At 42.0% G+C, this 22698-nt stretch overlaps 1 protein-coding gene across 4 annotated transcripts; it reads left to right on the plus strand.

The window, feature by feature from the left end:
- Window positions 1-7836: 7836 nt before the first annotated feature.
- Window positions 7837-22290, plus strand: LOC106580528 (leukocyte surface antigen CD53). 4 transcript variants are annotated; one of them, XM_014161700.3, is made up of 8 exons: window positions 7837-7951; window positions 9777-9860; window positions 15151-15339; window positions 15731-15805; window positions 16029-16142; window positions 17941-18033; window positions 21435-21518; window positions 21858-22290. In XM_014161700.3, exons 2-8 carry the CDS (start codon window positions 9798-9800, stop codon window positions 21927-21929), a joined length of 690 nt encoding a protein of 229 aa, XP_014017175.1. In that variant the 5' UTR covers window positions 7837-7951; window positions 9777-9797; the 3' UTR covers window positions 21930-22290. The 4 variants fall into 4 exon arrangements, with proteins under 4 accessions (XP_014017175.1, XP_014017178.1, XP_014017179.1 ...); XM_045703279.2 differs by having other exon boundaries at window positions 7862-7951; window positions 9777-9835; XM_014161703.3 differs by lacking the exon at window positions 17941-18033.
- The last annotated feature ends 408 nt before the right edge of the window (window positions 22291-22698 follow it).

Here is a 22698-nt window from a genome sequence, read left to right on the forward strand (position 1 = left end):
CCATTGTTCCTGTTCCCAAGAAAGCTAAGGTAACTGAACTAAATGACTATCGCCCCATAGCACTCACTTCTGTCATCATGAAGTGCATTGAGAGACTAGTCAAGGATCATAGCATATCCACCCTACCTGATACCCTAGATCCACTCCAATTTGCTTACCACCCCAATAGGTCCACAGACGATGCAATCGCCACCACGCTGCACACTGCCCTATCCCATCTGGACAAGAGGAATACCTATGTAAGAATGCTGTTCATTGACTACACCTCAGCATTCAACACCATAGTACCCTCCAAACTCATCATTAAGCTTGAGAACCTGCGTCTCGACGCCGCCCTGTGCAACTGGTTCCTGGACTTTCTGACGGGCCGCCCCCAGGTGGTGAAGGTAGGAAATAACATCTCCACCCCACTGATCCTTAACACTGGGGCCCCACAAGGGTGCTTTCTCAGCCCTCTCCTGTACTCCCTGTTCACCCATGACTGCGTGGCCATGCATGCCTCCAACTCAATCATTAAGTTTGCAGACGACAGTACAGTGGTAGGCTTGATTACCAACAACAACGAGACAGCCTACAGGGAGGAGGTGAGGGCCTTCAGAGTGTGGTCTCAGGAAAATAACCTCTCACTCAACGTCAACAAAACAAAGGAGATGATCATGGACTTCAGGAAACAGCAGAGGGAGCACCCCCCTATCCACATCGACGGGACAGTAGTGGAGAACGTGGAAAGTTTTAAGTTCATCGGCGTACACATCACGGACAAACTGAAATGGTCCACCCACACAGACAGCGTGGTGAAGAAGGAGCAACAGATGGAAGAAATTTGGCTTGTTACCGAAAACTCTCACAAAATGTTAAAGTTAAGCAATCGAGAGCATCCTGTTGGGCTGTATCACCGCCTGGTACGGCAACTACACCGCCCTCAACCGCAAGGCTCTCCAGAGGGTAGTGTGGTCTGCACAACGCATGACCGGGGGCAAACTACCTGCCCTCCAGGACACCTACAGCACCCAATGTCACAGGAAGCCAAAAAGATTATCAAGGACAACAACCACCCGAGCCACTGCCTGTTCACCCTGCTATCATCCAGAAGGTGAGGTCAGTACAGCTGCATTAAAGCTGGGACCACGAGACTGAAAAACAGCTTCTATCTCAAGGCCATCAGACTGTTAAACAGACATCACTAACATAGAGAGGCTGCTGCCAACATACAAACTCAAATCACTGGCCACTTTAATAAATGAATTTAATAAAGGTATCACTAGTCACTTTAAATAAAGCCACTTTAATAATGTTTACATATCCTACATTACTCATCTCATATGTATATACCGTACTCTATACCATCTACTGCATCTTGCCTATGCGTTCGGCCATCACTCATTCATATATTTTTATGTACATATTCTTATTCATTCCTTTACACTTGTGTGGATAAGGTAGTTGTTGTGAAATTGTTAGGTTAGATTACTTGTTAGATATTACTGCATGGTTGGAACTAGAAGCACAAGCATTTCGCTACACTCGCATTAACATCTGTTAACCATGTGTATGTGACAAATAAAATTTGATTTGATTGTGGTTTGAGCTTGATGCTCCTTTCCAATAATTGTCAAGGGTCTTATTCTGGTGACATGGTGATCTCTATGCTTGACTGCTGTTTTGACAAATACATTTAAAACATTCTCGCTCTTTTCCATAATCTCCTCATGTAGACTAGCCTTCCAGCACTGTCTCCGATCTGTTGGCTAGAGTAGGTGTGCCGGAGTAGGCACATTTGCTATTTAATGCGACAGTTTTTGTAACAAAACTATCCATAGAGTTGAAAAGGGGAAACACAGTGAACATTCAATATTTATTCAGAACATGAAAACTTAAGCTATTTTAATTTTTTTGGTGCACTAGTCATCACGCACTGATTTTTATCTGCCAGAAGTCAGTTTGGTGGAAAATACCACCGGAGGGAAAATGCGCATATTTTCTTAATGCGGATTTTAGAATATTTTCATGAAAATCTGTCACAATTGGATGGAAACCTAGCTATTGAAGAGGTTTGAAATTGGAATGCTAGTGTACTTCCTGAATAGACTGGAATTTAAATGGAATTGTCCCCAAGCCTGATAGATAAACATTGGACTGTTTTACACTGGTAATTACTTAATACTGTAAACAAAGTAATTACCTGTTTAGCCAAGGCCAGGAGGTGAAGATGACTGGTGTTTCTGTTTGAGCGGCAGATAGCTTAGTGGTTAAGAGCTTTGGGCCAGTAACAGAAAGCTCACTGGTTCAAATCCCAGTGAAATATCTTTCGATGTACCCTTGAGCAAGGCGCTTAACCCTAATTCCTCTGTATTAGAGTGTCTGCTAAATAACTAAAATGTTAATAGTAGAGGATCAGGTGAAAGGGACTCCACCCACTCTGTGAATGTATGAAAAGGACCTTGCTGTCAGAGTGTGCGCAACTGGTCGAAGGGAGTCAGGTGCAGGAGAGCAGAGATGAGTGAACAGGCACAATTTATTCAGGCAGAGGACAAACAGCCGGACCCAACTGCGTCACAACACTCCGGCCCAAGGAACAAAGCGATAGCGCACAAATTACACAAAAATGGTACAAATAACCAACCCACGGGTTATAACAATACCCGGCACAAAACCAGCCTGAAGCGTCACACACGATACGAAAAAAACAATACCACTCACAGACATGGGGGGGAACAGAAGATAATATACACGTAGAGTAATGAGGGGATGTAAACCAGGTGTGCGGGAAAACAAGACAAAACAAATGGAAATGACAGCGGCGATGGCTAGAAGACCGGTGACGTTGACCGCCGAACGCCGCCCGAACAAGGAGAGGGACCGACTTCGGCGCGAGTCATGACACTTGCATATGATTGGCTTTGTGCTCTATTCATTGCTCTGGCGTTTACTTGTAATTTCAAACATTGTGATTCTGTGTATAGAGGGGCGACTCTACTGTGAAGTAAATATTTCAACAAATATTGTCCTGCAGAGTTCCCTTTGATTCTTCTTTCTCTCTTGTCTTATGTCTCCTCCAGCCGTTACCTGTCAACAGTCAACACACAAAAGTATAGTGGTACCCAGGTATTATATCTGCTGTTTTAACTGAGGAAACGTTGTGGTGTCACGTCCTGACCAGTAAAGAGGTTATTTTGTTATTATAGTATGGTCAGGGCGTGGCAGGGGGGTGTTTGTTTTGTGTGTTTTGGAATTTTGGGTTTGATCTATTATCTATTTCTATGTTATCCTTTCTAGTTCTTCTATTACTATGTTGTGTATGTTTGGGTTGATCTCTAATTGGAGGCAGCTGATCCTCGTTGCCTCTGATTAGAGATCATATTTAAGTCGGGGTTTTTCTTCATGGGTTTTGTGGGTAGTTGATTCCTGTTTAGTCTGTGCACCTTACGAGACTGTTTTCGTCGTTTGTTTTGTGTAAGTGTTTTGTTTTCCTTCGAATAAAGATGTTAAATATACCCGCTGCAGTTTGGTCCATTCTATACAACGAACGTTACATGTGGACTACTTTGTATCGGTTTGTTTGTACGGTACAGTGTCCTCTTCAGTGATTTTTTTGTTTGTTTTTGCAGTAGAGTGAGATAAGAGATATCTAAAGGCTTCTCTGCTGTTCTTATGACCTGATTTGAACACGGTAATGGTGGTAGTATTTGTCATATAAACATGTGACCTGTTTGCCATACAGATTGACACTTTCTTTTTAGAAAGACCTGATGTGTAACCTGGACATAGAAGAAATCAAATAACATTTTATTTGTCACATGCGCCGAATACAACAGGTGTAGTAGACCTTAACGTGAAATCCTTACTTACACAAAAATAAATATTAATAACACAATACAATAACGAGGCTATATACAGGGTACGAGCGCCACCTGAACAAGGAGGGGCATCGACTTCGGAAGAAGTCGTGACAAAAGCATTTTTGCTAATTTATTACAAATAAAAAACTTAAATAGCACATTTACATAAGTATTCAGACTGTTTTCTCAGTACTTTGTTGAAGCACCTTTGGCAGCGATTACAGCCTCGAGCATTGTTGGGTATAACAATACAAGCTTGGCACACCTGTATCTGGGTAGTTTCTTCCATTATTCTCTGCAGATCCACTCAAGCTCTGTCAGGTTGGATGGGGAGCAATGCTGCACAGCTATTTTCAGGTCTCTCCATAGATGTTCGATTGGGTTCAAGTCCGGACTCTGGCTGGGCCACTCAAGAATATTCAGAGACTTGTCCCGAAGCCACACCTGCGTTGTCTTGGCTGTGTGCTTAGGGTCGTTGTCCTGTTGGAAGGTGAACCTTCACCCCAGTCTGAGGTCCTGAGCGTTCTAGAGCAGGTTTTCATCAAGTCTCCCAGTCCCTGCCGCTACAAAACATCCCCACAGCATGATGATGCCACCACCATGCTTCACCGTAGGGATGGTGCCAGGTTTCCTCTAGAAGTGACACTTGGCATTCAGGCCAAAGAGTTCAATCTTGGTTTCATCAGACCAGAGAATCTTGTTTCTCATGGTCTGAGAGTCTTTAGGTGCCTTTTGGCAAACTCCAAGCGGGCTGTCATCTACTTTTTACTGAGGAGTGGCTTCTGTCTGGCCACTCTACAATAAAGGCCTGATTGGTGGAGTGCTGCAGAGCTGGTCTTTCTGGAAGGTTCTCCCATCTCCTCAGAGGACCTCTAGAGCTCTGTCAGAGTGACCATCACCTCCCTGACCAAGGCACTTCTCCCCTGATTGCTCAGTTTGGCCGGACGGAGTCTTGGTGGTTCCAAACTTATTCCATTTAAGAATGATGGAGGCCGCTGTGTTTTTGGGGACCTTCAATGCTGCAGAAATGTTTTGGTACCCTTCCCCAGAGGGACACAATCCTGTCTCGGAGCTCTATGGACAATTATTTTGACATCATGGCTTGCTTTTTGCTCTGACATGCACTGTCAACTGTGGGACATTATATAGACAGGTGTGTGCCTTTCCAAATCATGTCCAATCAATTGAATTTACCACAGGTGGACTCCAATCAAGTTGTAGAAACATCTCAAGGATGATCACTGTAAACAGGATGCACCTGAGCTCAATTTTGAGTCTCATAGCAAAGGGTTTGAATACTTAAGTAAATAAGGTATTTCTGCTTCTTGTTTTTAATAAATTAGCAAAAAAATCTAAAAACCTGTTTTCACTTTGTTGCTGGGGATTTTTATTAATTTAATACATTTTAGAATAAGGCTGTAACGTCACAAAATGTAGAAAAAGTCAAGGTGTCTAAATTCTTTCCGAAGGCACTGTACGTGTAGGTATGGGTAAAGTGACTATGCATAGATATTAAACAGCGAGTAGCAGCAGCGTCGTAAAAAAAAAAGGGGTGGGGGGTGGGGGGGTGTCAGTGCAAAATAGTCTGGGTAGCCATTTTATTAACTGTTCAGCAGTCTTATAGCTTGGGGGTAGAAGCTGTTAAGGAACCTTTTGGACCTAGACTTGGCTCTCTGGTACCGCTTATTGTGCGATAGCAGAGAGAACAGTCTATAACTAGGGTGGCTGTAGTCTGACAATTTTTAGGGCCTTCCTCTGACACTGCCTGTTATATAGGTCCTGGATATTTCTACGTCAGAGGGGAAGCTAACCCTTAAAGAGGACTGATGTTGTCCAGCGTTTTGTGAGTAATTCAGTAGGTGTAGTGGTAAATTCATACATATCGCTCTGTAGAAATAATACAGGCTGTACCTAGACCTCAATAACATTCCAGTACATTTCTCCATTCTGCTTCACCAGCATTGTTACAGGATGGTAACCCAGTGGCTGTGCTGTGGCTGTGCTGTGTTCAGTTTAGGTGCTGTGGGGATTCACAGTGTGGCAGACTGGGAGGGCAATGTGCCCCTGTCCTGCTGTATCAGAGGTCACATCATCCCCCAACCTAACTCGCAGCAGCTGGGCTTGTACTTTGTGTCCCAAAAGGTACTGTATTAATTATATAGTGCATTAATTTTGACCAGGGTCCTAATTTCAGTTTATGTGACAAAACAAGCAGTCATTGTGTATTGAATCATTGTACCATCTAAACCGCTGTGACATATATTTTCCATAACCAAAATTATTGTATATTCAGCTTTTGAAGCTGGTGTACAAAACCTAAAGTAAAAGATGCAAAAACAAACTTCAGAACGGGAGACATAGACATAGCACATATAGAACAGCTCTACCGCTTCTTAGACTTGCTTTCAACGAGAATTAAATATTTATTTTGTACTTTTTACTCCTAATTGGTAGTTACAATCTTGTCCCAACGCTGCAACTCCCATATGGACTCGGTAGAGGCGAAGGTCGACAGCCATGCGTCCTCCGAAATACGACCCTGTCAAGCTGCACTGCTTTTTGACACACTGCTCGCTTAACCCAAAAGCCAGCCGCACCAATGTGTCAGAGGAAACACAGTACAACTGGCGACCGATGTCAGAGTGCATGGGCCTGGCCTACCTCATGGGTCTCGCGGTCACGGCCGGCTGCGACACAGCCCGAGATCAAACCCAAGTTTGTAGTGACATCTCAAGCACTGCGATGCAGTGCCTTAGACCGCTGCGCCACTCGGGAGGATCTATATCTCACAATTCTATGTCAATTTGGTGGGATCGCCCAAAAAGTTACATATTATAGTTTTAAACATTTACAGCTTCATTTTGACAATAAAAAATATCCAAAACAGTCACAACAACATAACCTCTGTCTCTTCCTGGGCTGTCATATGAAGCTCAGGAACTGGGGGGGAACTTTCTCAGCACTGGAGCAGGCGTCGTCCCCCTGTTCATTCTGCAGGTACAGTACACTTTCTACGCTTTTACTTATTTGGTTCAATGTGTGTCCCAAATGGCACCCTATTCCCAATATAGTGCACTACTTCTGACTAAAGCCCTATTGACCCTGGTCAAAAGTAGTGCACTATATATAGGGAGTAGGATGCCAATGTGATTCTCACCATATTCTTCATTCTACTGAGCCTGTTTCCTCTTCCTTAGTCTATAAGACTGTCTGTGGTCTTAGTTCAAATGTGCTGACTGTGCATCCAAAACATGTTTCTGTTATTGTTTGCAGTTGATTTGCCTGTGTTTCACCGTCCCCATCTTCTGACACTTCAGTCGTAATGGATATGGCTTCAAGTAAAAGAAGAACCCATGACTTTCAACTGGCTTATTGCGCAATACAGGATCTCCTTCACTTTGTCTGTAAATAGAACACAAAGCAATCGGGTACCTTTTTTGAGAGAAGTTATGTTATGAGTACTTAGCATAATGACCAAGCATCTGACAAGAACAGTTGCCATTGAGACTGAGCCATTTTCAGGTATCATTCTGTATATTCATCTTTTGATTTCATTCTGGATGAATCTCACCTGAGAGACTAATATATGTGTATGTTATAGGGATTGTTTAAAACTTACAGAAAAAAATGTATGTAAACAATAATCATCTCAATTTTTGACTGCTCCTACCTGTGTATTAAACCATTAAACCATACCTCTCAAAATGTGGATGTGCATAGCACATTTTCACTTTTACAGAGTAGGCATGATTGAAACAACAGTGAGTCAGTTTTTACTTCAGAAAATATTTTTGGATCATTGGTTATTTATAGTTGAAAACATAGGTGCCAAATTCCCCTCCACTGGTAGAAAAGGGTTACCACAACTTTAGACCTTTTGTGTTTCCTTTTGCTAGTTTAAAATGCATGGCACACGTTCTCAGTATAGATTTTTCCCAGTGTGCCCCAGAATAAGGAAGTAGAATGAACTGACAAACCCCTTGCCTTCAGAGTCTAATGAGAATGGGAAGTACCAGTACGGTAAAGTCAAAGGAGCAGTACATCCTCTAAACAACGTATTGTAGAGGGTATTGGGCTTGAGTTACACTTGTATCACTATTTCAACTGACAAGGTAAGCACAAGGTTGACATTTTCTTAATTCACTAAAGCTCAATTGATACCATTCTCACAGGAATTTAATGATGTCTCAATGTCATCATCTTTAATTGAAAGTTATATTTTATTGGTTATAAAACAAAGAGGACATTTGATTGTATTTTGATTGTCATGAGTGACTTACTGCATGTGTCTATTGATCTAATAGACATAGCTAACCAAGGGATAAGAGACATTGGTCATGGGTTTATAAAGAGAGAGTAACAATAACTTATTAAACCTTGTCTGAGAACAATCTAAAATGTAATGTTGTCAGTATTATTGAAAACATCTATTTGAAGACATTTTATAAATGTGGTATAACAAGAAAGGTAGGGTAGTTTGGGGTTTCTTAGACTCTTAGAGGTCGTTTGGCAGTAATTGAAATTAGCTTGAATGTCAAGGAGGAAATTAAGTACATTTTAAATTTGACATTGAAACAGTTTCATTTCATTATGTTTATCAATTACAGACACAGCATGGTTTCAGAGGATTAGGGTGATATTGGGTTGGACACATATTACTGAACAAAAATATCAACGCAACATGTAAGTGTTGGTCCCATGTTTCATTAGATTAAATAAAACATCCCAGAAATTTTCCATACGCACAAAAAGCTTCTTTTTCTCAAAATTTGTGCACAAATATGTTTATATCCCTGTTAGTGAGCATTTCTCATTCGCCAAGATAATACATCCACCTGACAGGTATGGCATATCAAGAAGCTGATTAAACAGCATGATCATTACACACAGGTGCACCTTGTGCTGGGGACAAAAAAGGCCAATCTAAAATGTGTTGTTTTGTCACACAACACAATTCCACAGATGTCTCAAGTTTTGAGGGAGCATGCAAATGGCATGCTGTCTGCAGGAATGTCCACCAGAGCTGTTGCCAGAGAATTGAATGTTAATTTCTCTACCATAAGCCACCTCCAACGTCATTTTTGAGAATTTGGCAGTACTTCCAACCGGCCTCACAACCGCCGACCGCGTGTATCCACGCCAGCCCAGAACCTCCACATCCGGCTTCTTCACCTGCGGGGTCGCCTGAAACCAGCCACCCAGACAACTGATGAGGAGTATTGCTGTCTGTAATAAAGCCCTTTAGTGGGGAAAAACATATTCTGATTGGCTGGGCCTGGCTCCCAAGTGGGTGGGCCTATGCCCACCCATGGCTGTGCCCCTTCCAAGTCATGTGAAATCCATGGATTAGGGCCTAATGAATTTTTTTCAGTTGACTGATTTCCTTATGTGGACTGTAACTCAGTAAAATCATTGAAATTGTTTCATGTTGCGTTTACATTTTTGTTCAGTATATTAACCTGAAGAAGGTGTACAATTCTACACACATTCATCCCACAGTTGAATGAAATATTGTTATGATGTTGGTTTACTTCCACAGATATTTCCTCAAAGACTAAATCGATATAAAACTGTCTTGGTCTAAACATCAGGGTAAAAACTATGATGAAAACCAGCCTGGTCCCCTGGGTAAATTTAAATGAAGTATTATACACAGGAAACCAGATAAAGCATGCTCATTTCCTCATACTGTGTGACACTTGATGGCCTCACTACTCAGTCTCAGACAATGGTTCCATGCTCCTTCTCATTTCTTTAGATGAACAAAATACAAATCTGACTCAGAGGTGTCCTCACAGTTTTTAAACAATCTTTGCTGTGCATTTGTGTGGTATTGTATGTTGCTGTTTTCACTGACGGTTTCTGTGTTAAAGACACGCTTTTCATTGATCTGTTGGCACATTGTGTGTTTATCTGTCTCTTGTTTTGTTTTTTCAGGTCTGAACGTACTTCTGGGAAATGGCTCAAAATTGCCTCAAGTGTTTGAAATACACCATGTGTGTGGTTAACTTCTTGTGCTTTGTATGTATCCCAAACATCCATCTGTTACCTTCTACTCTTCCTTCCCTCAATGAGATAAAAACCCATGTTCAATATTTCAGTGTACATTTATCACATTCCAGCTGGTGTCTATTCCACAAGTTACCACCGGCTAAATCTATGACTTTAAAATGCCTATTTACTCTGTTCCATCTGACTTTTTTTTAGACTAACATTTAGTTTTCAAAAGTGGAGATTTGCATAAAACTTGCTGTCTGTCTCTCCGACATTTGCAACATTGCTTCAATATTCAAATTCGATCTCCAGCTATCCCATGGTAATGAACGTGTCGTGACGAGACAGACAGACAGGCAGGCGGCGTTTCTCTGCCAGTTGAAATCATGAATCAGCCGGTATCCTTTTTATGGATGTATACAAAGAAATGTCAATTGAAAAAAGGTCAAACGAAACGAAATGCAGCTAGCTTGCAGTCTTTACAGCTTCCGTTTGAAGTGGTTGTGTTAGCTGTGTTGTTGGCTAGCGCCTTTGAACAATAGTGTCCAGACAAGAGAGCACATGTTCTATGCCAGGTGAAATCGCGCCTCATTAGCTGATTGTTATTTAAATAAATGTCACTAGAAAACAGCTTGAACAAATGCAAATGCGGCTTCTTTGCTGTTATTCTGGCTGCACTTTTTGACGTGACTGTTAGCTGTAGTTGGCTAGCTAGTAAGCAATGGATAAGAACGTTGCCAGCCAGTATGGCAATGGAACATTTACAACGAACGACTGGGTTGCGTCCATAGATATAGAACAAAAAGACTGAACGACTGGGTCGGGTCCATAGGTACAGAACAAAAAGACTGGATGGCTGGGTCGCGTCCATAGATACAGAACAAAAAGACTGGATGGCTGGGTCGCGTCCATAGATACAGAACAAAAAGACTGGATAGCAACCGAAACGATAGAACAAACGACCAGCCGGTTTGGGCAGCAACCCTAGATTTGTGTCGGGACTATATCTTGTGAAAGGATGGAATTGTATGAATAAATTCATCAAAATAACGTTTTTAATGAAAATATGTTGGTAACCCCTTGTATAAAAGTGATTATGCCCTCGAAGCCGGTGTTTGGAGGATATATTGGCACAGATTATTCTACATTGTAGAATAACAATTAAGACATCAAAACTATTAAATAACATATGGAATCATGTAGTAACCAAAAAATTGTTAAACAAATCAAAATATATTTTATATTTGAGATTCTTCCAAGTAGCCACCCTTTGTTAAGCTTTGCACACTCTTGACATTCTCTCAACCAGCTTCATCTGGAATGCTTTTGCAATAGTCTTGAAGGAGTTCCCACATATGCTGAGCCATTGTTGGCTGCTTTTCCTTCACGCTGCGGTCCAACTCATCCGAAACCATTTCAATTGGATTGAGGTCGGGTGATTGTGGAGACCAGGTCATCTGATGCAGCGCTCCATCACTCTCCTTCTTGATCAATATTTTATTTTTATTATTATTTCACCTTTATTTAACCAGGTAGGCAAGTTGAGAACAAGTTCTCATTTACAACTGTGACCTGGCCAAGATAAAGCAAAGCAGTGTGACACAGACAACAACACAGAGTTACACATGGAGTAAACAAACAAGCCAATAACACAATAAACAAGTTAATGATACAGTAGAAAAAAGAAAGTCTATATATGTGTGCAAAAGGCATGAGGAGGTAGGCAATAAATAGGCCATAGGAGCAAATAATTACAATTTAGCAGATTAACACTGGAGTGATAAATGAGCATATGAAGATGTGCATGTAGAGATACTGGTGTGAAAAAGAGCAGAAAAGTAAATCAAATAAAAACAGTAAGGGATGAGGTAGGTAGATAGGGTGGGCAATGTACAGATGGGCTATGTACAGCTGCAGCGATCGGTTAGCTGCTCAGATAGCTGATGTTTAAAACCTGTTGGGCCTAGGGGGCAATATTTTCACGGCCGGATGAAAAACGTAGCCAATTTAAACAGGTTACTACTCTGGCCCAGAAAATAGAATATGCATATTATTAGTATATTTGGATAGAAAACACTCTGAAGTTTCTAAAACTGTTTGAATGGTGTCTGTGAGTATAACAGAACTCATATGGCAGGCAAAAACCTGAGAAAATTGAATCAGGAAGTGGGAGAAATTAGAAATGTAGTTTTTCTTTTGAATCCCTTGAAAAACTACAGTGACATAGGATTTACGTTGCACCTCCTAACTCTTCCATTGGCTGTCAACAATCTTTAGGAACTGGTTTCATCCGTCACCTGTTACCGGGCAGAAAATTGTGGCTCAGTCAATCACTGGCCAGTCTGAGGACAGGTGTCTTATGACGCGCGTGCACGTGACTTTGTTGTTTTTTATTTTTCTTCTGGGATGAATACCTATTACCTGGTTGTAAAATTATCGCAATTTTACGTTAAAAAATACCCTAAAGGATTGATTGTAAACATCGTTTGACGTGTTTCCACAAACGGTAATGGAACTTTTGACCATTTCGTCTATGGATTTGCGTCCACGCCACATGGCATTGTAAAGTGTGCTGGATGGGTCAACAAAACGGACGTATTTGGAAATAAATGATGGACTTTGCAGAACAAATGAACATTTCTTGTGGAAGTGGGTGCCCTTCCGAGTGCATTCCGCCGAAGATCAGCAAAGGTAAGAAAATATTTTGAACATATTTTTTTAGATTTGTCGATGCCGTGGTTGTAGGCTAACTGTATAGCTTAGCATTGAAGGCTAAGTTCTGTACTCAGAATATTGAACAATGTTCTTTTTCCGTAAAGTTATTTTGAAATCTGACAAAGTGGTTGCATAAAGGAGTAGATTATCTCTAATTCTTTAAATAATTTGTCAACGTTTATGAGTTTTTCTGTAAATGTATGTGCCTATTCACCGGAAGTTATGGGGAGAAAACATGTTCTGAACATCACGCGCCAATGTAAAAATTGGGTTTTTGGATATAAATATGAACTTGATCGAACAAAAAATGCATGTATTGTCTAACATGATGTCCTAGGAGTGTCATCTGATGAAGATTGTCAAAGGTTAGTGCTTAATTTTAGCTGTATATCTGGTTTTGTGACGGCTATCCGTGCTTGGAAAATGGCTTTTTTTTTGCTAATGTGCTATCCTAAAATAATCGAATGTTTTGCTTTCACCGTAAAGCCTTTTTGAAATCGGACAATGTGATTGGATTAACGAGTAGAGTATCTTTAAAATGCCGTATAATACCTGAATTTTAATTTTGAGATTTTTTAAATTTTTATTTAGCGCCGTGCTATCTCATTGGTTGTTGTCCAACCAATCCCATTAACGGGATTTTATCTTGAAGGGGTCCTCTAGAGGTTAAAGTTGGTGAGGGAAATAAAAGTCTCCAACTTCAGCGATTTTTGCAATTCGTTCCAGTCACTGGCAGCAGAGAACTGGAATGAAAAGCGGCCAAATGAGGTGTTGGCTTTGGGGATGATCAGTGAGATATACCTGCTGGAGCGAGTGCTACGGGTGGGTGTTGTTATTGTGACCAGTGAACTGAGATAAGGTGGAGCTTTACCAAGCATAGTCTTATAGATGACCTGGAGCCAGTGGGTCTGGCGACGAATATGTAGCGAGGGCCAGCCGACTAGAGCATACAGGTCGCAGTGGTGGGTGGTATAAGGTGATTTGGTAACAAAACGGATGGCACTGTGATAGACTGCATCCAGTTTGCTGAGTAGAGTATTGGAAGCTATTTTGTAGATGACATCGCCGACGTCGAGGATCGGTAGGATAGTCAGTTTTACTAGGGTAAGTTTGGCGGCGTGAGTGTAGGAGGCTTTGTTGCGAAATAGAAAGCCGATTCTAGATTTGATTTTGGATTGGAGATGTTTAATGTGAGTCTGGAAGGAGAGTTTACAGTCTAGCCAGACACGTAGGTATTTGTAGTGGTCCACACATTCTAGGTCGGAACCGTCCAGGGTGATGATGCTAGTCTGGCGGGCGGGTGCAGGCAGCGAATGGTTGAAAAGCATGCATTTGGTTTTACTAGTGTTTAAGAGCAGTTGGAGGCCACGGAAGGAGTGTTGTATGGCATTGAAGCTCGTTTGGAGGTTAGTTAGCACAGTGTCCAAGGAAGGGCCAGATGTATACAGAATGGTGACGTCTGCGTAGAGGTGGATCAGGGAATCGCCCGCAGCAAGAGCGACATCATTGATATATACAGAGAAAAGAGTCAGCCCGAGAATTGAACCCTGTGGTACCCCCATAGAGACTGCCAGAGGTCCGGACAACATGCCTTCCGATTTGACACACTGAACTCTGTCTGCAAAGTAGTTGGTGAACCAGGCAAGGCAGTCGTTAGAAAAACCAAGGCTATTGAGTCTGCCGATAAGAATACGGTGATTGACAGAGTTGAAAGCCTTGGCCAGGTCGATGAAGACGGCTGCACAGTACTGTCTTTTGAGGTCTGTTGAGTCATTGTCCTATTGAAAAACAAATGATAGTCCCACTAAGCGCATATCAGATGGGATGGTGTATCGCTGCAAGAATGCTGTGGTAGCCATGCTGGTTAAGTGTGCCTTGAATTCTAAGTGGGAACCAGTTGAGATATGTCTGTTACTTGACCTCTTGTGAAGCATTTATTTGGGCTGCAATTTCTGAGGCTGGTAACTCTTAATGAACTTATCCTCTGCACCAGAGGTAACTCTGGGTTTTCCTTTCCTGTGGCGGTCCAGTTTCATCATAGCGCTTGATTGTTTTTGTGACTGCACTTGAAGAAACTTTCAAAGTTCTTGAAATTTTCCGGATTGACTGACCTTCGTGTCTTAAAGTAATGATGGACTGTCGTTTCTCTTTGCTTATTTGAGCTTTTCTTGCCATAATATGGACTTGGTATTTTACCAAATAGGGCTGTCTTCTGTATACCACCCTTACCTTGTCACAACACAACTGATTGGCTCAAACGCATTGAGAAGAAAAGAAGGTACACCTGTTAATTGAAATGCATTCCAGGTGACTACCTCATGAAACTGGTTGAGAGAATGCCAAGAGTATGCAAAGCTGACATCAAGGCAAAGGGTGGCTACTTTGAGGAATCTCAAATATAAAATATATTTTGATTTGTTTAACAGTTTTTTGGTACTACATTATTCCATATGTGTTATTTCATAGTTTTGATATCTTCACTATTATTCTAAAATGTAGAAAATCTTAAAATAAAGAAAAACCCTTGAATGAGTAGGTGTGTCCAAACTTTTGACTGGTACTGTATGTTGAACACATGCTGTTGTGATTTGGTTGTTGTCAGATCTGTGGAACGGCAGGGTTTGGTTTTGGAGTGTTCATGATGATGAACTCTAAGGTGTCGTCTCTCATCCCGTCCCTGTCCTCCCTGAACATTGCCAACATGCTCTTCATCACCGGCATCATCATGACCTGTGTGTCCTTCCTGGGGTTCCTGGGGGCCCTGAAAGAGAACCACTGTCTCCTTGTCACTGTAGGTCTCACATTTGACATAATTTCATATTTTTTAGAGACATTGGTCTCATCCCACTGGGCACAGACATCAGTTCAACGTCTAGTTTTGATTTACATTTGGTTGAGTTGTCTAACATTAATTCATCATGAAATCATCCAACAATGTCACCCTGTCGTTGGATTTAAGTTAAAAGATGGGTGAAAAAAAAGACAAAATCCCCTGCCGTTGATGAATTTTTTCAAATCCAATCAGTTTTCCACATTGATTCTATGTCATCACATTGAATTTTTGGGTTGAAATGACGTGGAAATAACATTGATTCAACCAGTTTTTGCCCAGGTGGGGATCATTCACTGTCCTTGCTTTAATTAAAATGACTTACAAACACTTGTACTTTCTTGATTTTCAGTTTTTCATCCTGCTGTTCATTCTGATGTTGGTGGAGCTGACTGCAGCCTTTCTACTGCTTTTATATGAGAGCAAGGTAAGATATAACAGATGGGCACTGGGATGTTGGGAGGAGATTTGAGAGGGGTGACAGAAAATGAAGTGAAGAAGAGAACTTTAATACATTACTAATTTACATGAGGAACATCAGGGATTGAGAGAGGGCCATTGTTGTGAGGAAAGCTCAAAGATGATAGGAGATAATCAGGTAGCGTTTTAAGAGATGTTCATACTGCCAAATAATTCATGTGTGTGCTTAGATTGACAGCTTCCTACAGAGGGATCTCACAGACAGTCTGGAGAAGTCCCGGGAACCAGCTAAAGCTGGGAATTTAACAATGAGCACGGGCGACTGGGACATCATTCAGACCACGGTGAGCGTGTGCTGTGAAATACACTGCTCAAAAAAATTAAGGGAACATTAAAATAACACATCCTAGATCTGAATGAATGAAATAATCTTATTAAATACTTTTATCTTTACATAGTTGAATGTGCTGACAACAAAATCACACAAAAATAATCAATGGAAATCCAATTTATCAACCCATGGAGGTCTGGATTTGGAGTCACACTCAAAATGAAAGTGGAAAACCACACTACAGGCTGATCCAACTTTGATGTAATGTCCTTAAAACAAGTCAAAATGAGGCTCAGTAGTGTGTGTGGCCTCCACGTGCCTGTATGACCTCCCTACAACGCCTGGGCATGCTCCTAATGAGGTGGCGGATGGTCTCCTGAGGGATCTCCTCCCAGACCTGGACTAAAGCATCCGCCAACTCCTGGACAGTCTGTGGTGCAACGTGGCATTGGTGGATGGAGCGAGACATGATGTCCCAGATGTGCTCAATTGGATTCAGGTCTGGGGAACGGGCGGGCCAGTCCATAGCATCAATGCCTTCCTCTTGCAGGAACTGCTGACACACTCCAGCCACATGAGGTCTAGCATTGTCTTGCATTAGAAGGAACCCAGGGCCAACCGCACCAGCATATGGTCTCACAAGGGGTCTGAGGATCTCATCTCGGTACCTAATGGCAGCTACCTCTGGCGAGCACATGGAGGGCTGTGCGGCCCCCCAAAGAAATGCCACCCCACACCATGACTGACCCACCGCCAAACCGGTCATGCTGGAGGATGTTGCAGGCAGCAGAACGTTCTCCACGGCGTCTCCAGACTGTCACGTCTGTCACATGTGCTCAGTGTGAACCTGCTTTCATCTGTGAAGAGCACAGGGCGTCAGTGGCGAATTTGCCAATCTTGGTGTTCTCTGGCAAATGCCAAACGTTCTGCACGGTGTTGGGCTGTAAGCACAACCCCCACCTGTGGACGTCGGGCCCTCATATCACCCTCATGGAGTCTATTTCTGACCGTTTGAGCAGACACATGCACATTTGTGGCCTGCTGGAGGTCATTTTGCAGGGCTCTGGCAGTGCTCCTCCTTGCACAAAGGTGGAGGTAGCGGTCCTGCTGCTGGGTTGTTGCCCTCTTACGGCCTCCTCCACATCTCCTGATGTACTGGCCTGTCTCCTGGTAGCGCCTCCATGCTCTGAACACTACGCTGACATACACAGCAAACCTTCTTGCCACAGCTCGCATTGATGTGCCATCCTGGATGAGCTGCACTACCTGAGCCACTTGTGTGGGTTGTAGACTCCGTCTCATGTTACCACTAGAGTGAAAGCACCGCCAGCATTCAAAAGTGACCAAAACATCAGCCAGGAAGCATAGGAACTGAGAAGTGGTCGGTGGTTACCACCTGCAGAACCATTCCTTTATTGGGGGTGTCTTGCTAATTGCCTATAATTTCCACTTGTTGTCTATTCCATTTGCACAACAGCATGTGAAATTTATTGTCAATCAGTGTTGCTTCCTAACTGGACAGTTTGATTTCACAGAAGTGTGATTGACTTGGAGTTACATTGTGTTGTTTAAGTGTTCCCTTTATTTTTTTGAGCAAGAAACATTTAGTGTGCGTCCCAAATGGTACCGTATGTACTATATAGTGACATGACCAGGTCTTATAGGGAGACACTGAGACTTTACAATGAAACACGTAGACTCCCTCTTTAGCCCTCCCAGGCATGTGAACAAAAGTGAGTGGAAATGTGATGTTGTTTCATGTGTTGATAACACTGCTTTTGTCATGTTTAATTCTATTACAAACTATGTAGTTCCAGTGCTGTGGGGTCCATAACTCAAGTGACTGGAAGGATAACGTGCCTGTGTCCTGCTGCTCCAAGACCCAATGTGACCTCAATCAGCCGGTATACTGGAAAGAGATACGCTGCCAGGCTTGAGGTCAATTCAGGAAGTACACTGAAATTCCATTTCCAATTCCCTTCAATGCTTTTCAATGATGAACATTTTGAATTGGAATTAGAATTTGGTTTACTTTCTGAATTGACTGGAATTGAAATGGAATGGTACCACATAATGGTCTTCCCCTCTTCAAAGGGGGAGACACCTTAGACCCAAACTGTTATAGACCTATATCCATCCTGCCCTGCCTTTTCTAAAATCTTCGAAAGCCAAGTTAATAAACAGATAACCGACCATTTCGAATCCCACCGTACCTTCTCCACCATGCAATATGGTTTCCGAGCTGGTCACGGGTGCACCTCAGCCACGCTCAAGGTCCTAAACGATATCATAACCGGCATCGATAAAAGACAGTACTGTGCAGCCGTCTTCATCGACCTGGCCAAGGCTTTCGACTCTGTCAATCACCGCATTCTTATCGGCATACTCAATAGCCTTGGCTTCTCAAATGACTGCTCGCCTGGTTTACCAACTACTTCTCAGATAGAGTTCAGTGTGTCAAATCGGCAGGGCCTGTTGTCCGGACCTCTGGCAGTCACTATGGGGGTGCCACAGAGCTCAATTCTCAGGCCGACTCTTTTCTCTGTACATATCAATGATGTCGCCCTTGCTGCTGGTGATTCTCTGATCCACCTCTACATAGACGACACCATTCTGTATACATCTGGCCCTTCTTTGGACACTGTGCTAACAAACCTCCAAACGAGCTTCAATGCCATACAACACTCCCTCCGTGGCCTCCAACTGCTTTTAAAAGCAAGTAAAACTAAGTGCATGCTCTTCAACTGATTGCTGCGCACACCCTCCTGCCCGACTAGCATCACTATTCTGGACGCTTCTGACCTAGAATATGTGGACGACTACAAATACCTAGGTGTCTGGTTAGACTGTAAACTCTCCTTCCAGACTCACATTAAGCGTCACCAATCCAAAATGAAATCTAGAATCGGCATCCTATTTCGCATCAAAGCCTCCTTCACTCATGCTGCCAAACACACCCTCGTAAAACTGACTATCCTACCGATCCTTGACTTCGGAGATGTCATTTAGAAAATAGCCCCCAACTCTCTACTCAGCAAATTGGATGAGTCTATCACAGTGCCATTCGTTTTATCACCAAAGCCCCATATACTACCCACCACTGCGACCTGTATGCTCTCGTTGGCTGGCCCTCACTACATATCCGTCGCCAATCCCACTGGCTCCAGGTCATCTATAAGTCTTTGCTAGGTAAAGCCCCGCCTTATCTCAGCTCATTGGTCACCATAGCAACACCCACCCGTAGCACTCGCTCCAGCAGGTATATTACACTGGTCATCCCCAAAGCCAACACTTCCTTTGGCCGCCTATCCTTCCAGTTCTCTACTGCCAATGACTGGAATGTACTGCAAAAATCACTGAAGGTGGAGTCTTATATCTCCCTCTCTAACTTTAAGCATCAGCTGTCAGAGCAGCTTACCAATCACTGTACCTTTACACAGCCAATCTGTAAATAGCACACCCGACTACCTCATCCCCATATTATTTCTTGCTCTTTTGCACCCCAGTATCTCTACTTGCACATTGTCATCTGCACATATATCACTCCAGTATTAATGCTAAATTGTAATTATTTTTGCCTCTGGACTAGTTATTGCCTACCTTCCTACTCTTCTACATTTGCACACACTGTACAAAGATCTTTCTATTTTTCTTTTCTTTTGTGTTATTGACTGTACGTTTGTTTATGTGTAACTCTGTGTTGTTGTTTTTGTCGCGCTGCTATGCTTTATCTTGGCCAGGTCGTAGTTGTAAATGAGAACTTGTTCTCAACTGGCCTACCTGGTTAAATAAAGGTGAAATAAAAAAATCAACAAATTTTTAAAAAAAATATCCTTTCATGTGGGTAACAAGTGAACTGAACTATAAAACTAGAGTACCAGTCAAAAGTTTGGAAACACCTACTGATTACAGGGTTTAAAATAATTGTTACTATTTTCTACATTGTAGAATCATATTGAAGACATCAAAACTATGAAATAACACATATGGAATCATGTAGTAACCAAAAAAGTGTTTATACGATTGAGCCAATCAGTTGTGTTGTGACAAGGTAAGGGTGGTATAGAGAAGATAGCCCTATTTGGTAAAAGACCAAGTCCATATTATGGCAAGAACAGCTCAAATAAGCAAAGAGAAATGACAGTCCATCATTACTTTAAGACACGAAGGTCAGTCAATCCGGAAAATGTCAAGAACTTTGAAAGTTTCTTCAAGTGCAGTCGCAAAAACCATCAAGCGCTATGATGAAACTGTTTCTCATGAGGACCGACACAGGAAAGGAAGACCCAGAGTTACCTCTAATGCAGAGGATAAGTTCATTAGAGTTACCAGCCTCAGAAATTGCAGCCCAAATAAATGCTTCACAGAGTTCAAGTAACAGACACATCTCAACATCAACTGTTCAGAGGAGACTGCATGAATCAGGCCTTCATGGTCGAATTGCTGCAAAGAAACCACTACCGAGGGACACCAATAAGAAGAAGAGACTTGCTTTGTCCAAGAAACACAAGCAATGGACATTAGACCGGTGGAAATCTGTCCTTTGGTCTGATGAGTCTAAATTTGCGATTTTTGGTTCAAACCACCGTGTCTTTGTGATCTCCGCATGTGTGGTTCCCACCGTGAAGCGTGGAAATGGAGGTATGGGGGTGCCTTGCTGGTGACACTGTCAGTGATTTTATTTCAATTCAAGGCATTCTGCAGCGATACACCATACTTCTGGTTTGCGCTTAGTGGGACAATCATTTGTTTTTCAACAGGACAATTTTTATTTTATTTTATTTAACCTTTATTTAACTAGGCAATTCAGTTAAGAACAAATTCTTATTTACAATGACGTTCTACAATGACCCAAAACACACCTTCAGGCTGTGTAAGGGCTATTTGACCAAGAAGGAGAGTGATGGAGTACTGCATCAGATGACCTTGCCTCCACAATCACCCGACCTCAACCCAATTGAGGTGGTTTGGGATGAATTGGACCGCAGAGTGAAGGAAAAGCACCCAACAAATGCTTAGCATATGTGGGAACTCCTGTTGGAAAAGCATTCCGGGTGACTAACTCATGAAGCTGGTTGAGAGAATACCAAGCGTGTGCAAAGCTGACATCAAGGCAAAGGGTGGCTAAATGATTCCATATGTGTTATTTCATAGTTTTAATGTCTTCACTATTATTCTACAATGTAGAAAATAGTCAAAATAAAGAAAAACCCTGTAATGAGTAGGTGTGTCCAAACTTTTGACTGGTACTGTACATAAAAAAACATAGCTGTCACTCAGCAATGTTTTCTCTTCTTCATCTCAGGGTTGTTACAATAAGCTGAAGGCCTGGTTTGAGGAGAACTTCCTAGCCACTGGAGCTGCTGTGATTGTGCTCTGCATTATTGAGGTATGGTCATCTTCCCATACTTGTAAATACAGGGTGTCAGTGACAGGGCTATCCACATTCACATGATAAACATGTCTTATTCCTGACCAGGATAATCTGTCAACTATATGTATCAATCATCATGTATAGCTTTTAAGAAATAGGTATTGTGTCCCAAATGGCACCCTATTCCCTATATAAAGCAGTGTGCACTCATTTTTACCAGATAAGACCATGCTCTATGTATGGCCATTTGGGAGGCTGTTGCATGAGTTTTTAAACATGTATTAGATGGAAATGAAAACTCCACCAGAACACCATGTAGGCTAACACATCCATTTTGTTTTTCTATGTTGGTAGGTCCTGGGCATGTGTTTTTCCGTGACTCTGTTCTGCCACATAAGCCAGTCTGGACTCAGCTACAAATTATGAAAACGGTGTTTATTTTTGTTTGTTTGTTTTTTGTAATATAATCCCCTCTCGGTTCATGCTTTCTATGATGTTTAATTTCATTACATTCTAAAAGGCAGGCACTTTTTATGTTTTAGTCATTTAGCAGACACTCTTATCCAGAGTGACTTACAGGAGCAATTTGCTCAAGAGCACATCGACAGAGTTTTCACCTAGTCAGTTTGGGGGTTCGAAACCAGTGACCTTTTTGTCTTCTTAACAGCTAGGCTACCTACCTGCACTTTTGAATGCTATATAATACTATTGATACTGTGACTGTACTGACACATTTTGTAAACAACCCAAATAATTCAATAAACATTGAGCTGTTATTTCATTTTAACCCGACAATGAACCTGACTGAAATTACTTTTAGATCTTTGTAACTACGCAGTGACTGACTGTGTAGTTACTTATGTGTGACAGCTGCTTCTCAACATCACATGGTTTCCTGTCACTAACTTTCAACCTGCTTTGTGAGTGTTCATATAACCATTATTTTTAGCTTATCTGATGTAGCTGGTGGTTTCACAATATAACAACGAGGGCGATGAAGTCGGATAAAAAGGAGCCTTTGTTAAAAGTCCTCTGAGTGAAAACGCTACCACATTGTTTGGGCAGGGTCGTTTGTGTTTGTAACAAGGAAATAAAGGATGCTTTTTGTTGTGCATCTCCATTCAGGCCCCTTTCTATGTAGATCTGCAGTTTTTCACACCACCTTAATATACGGAACAAAAATATAAATGTAACA

The sequence above is a fragment of the Salmo salar genome, chromosome 20, assembly GCF_965601325.2.
Source record: "Salmo salar chromosome 20, fSalSal1, whole genome shotgun sequence".
NCBI classification, from domain to species: domain Eukaryota; kingdom Metazoa; phylum Chordata; class Actinopteri; order Salmoniformes; family Salmonidae; genus Salmo; species Salmo salar.

Bases quoted from the DNA above. Each gene is read 5' to 3' on its own strand.
- LOC106580528 (XM_014161700.3), top strand. From the start codon at position 9,798: ATGGCTCAAAATTGCCTCAAGTGTTTGAAATACACCATGTGTGTGGTT. The intron at 9,861-15,150 runs GTATGTATCCCA...GGTTGTTGTCAG, and splicing joins TGGTTAACTTCTTGTGCTTT to ATCTGTGGAACGGCAGGGTT. The intron at 21,519-21,857 runs GTATGGTCATCT...CTATGTTGGTAG, and splicing joins TTGTGCTCTGCATTATTGAG to GTCCTGGGCATGTGTTTTTC.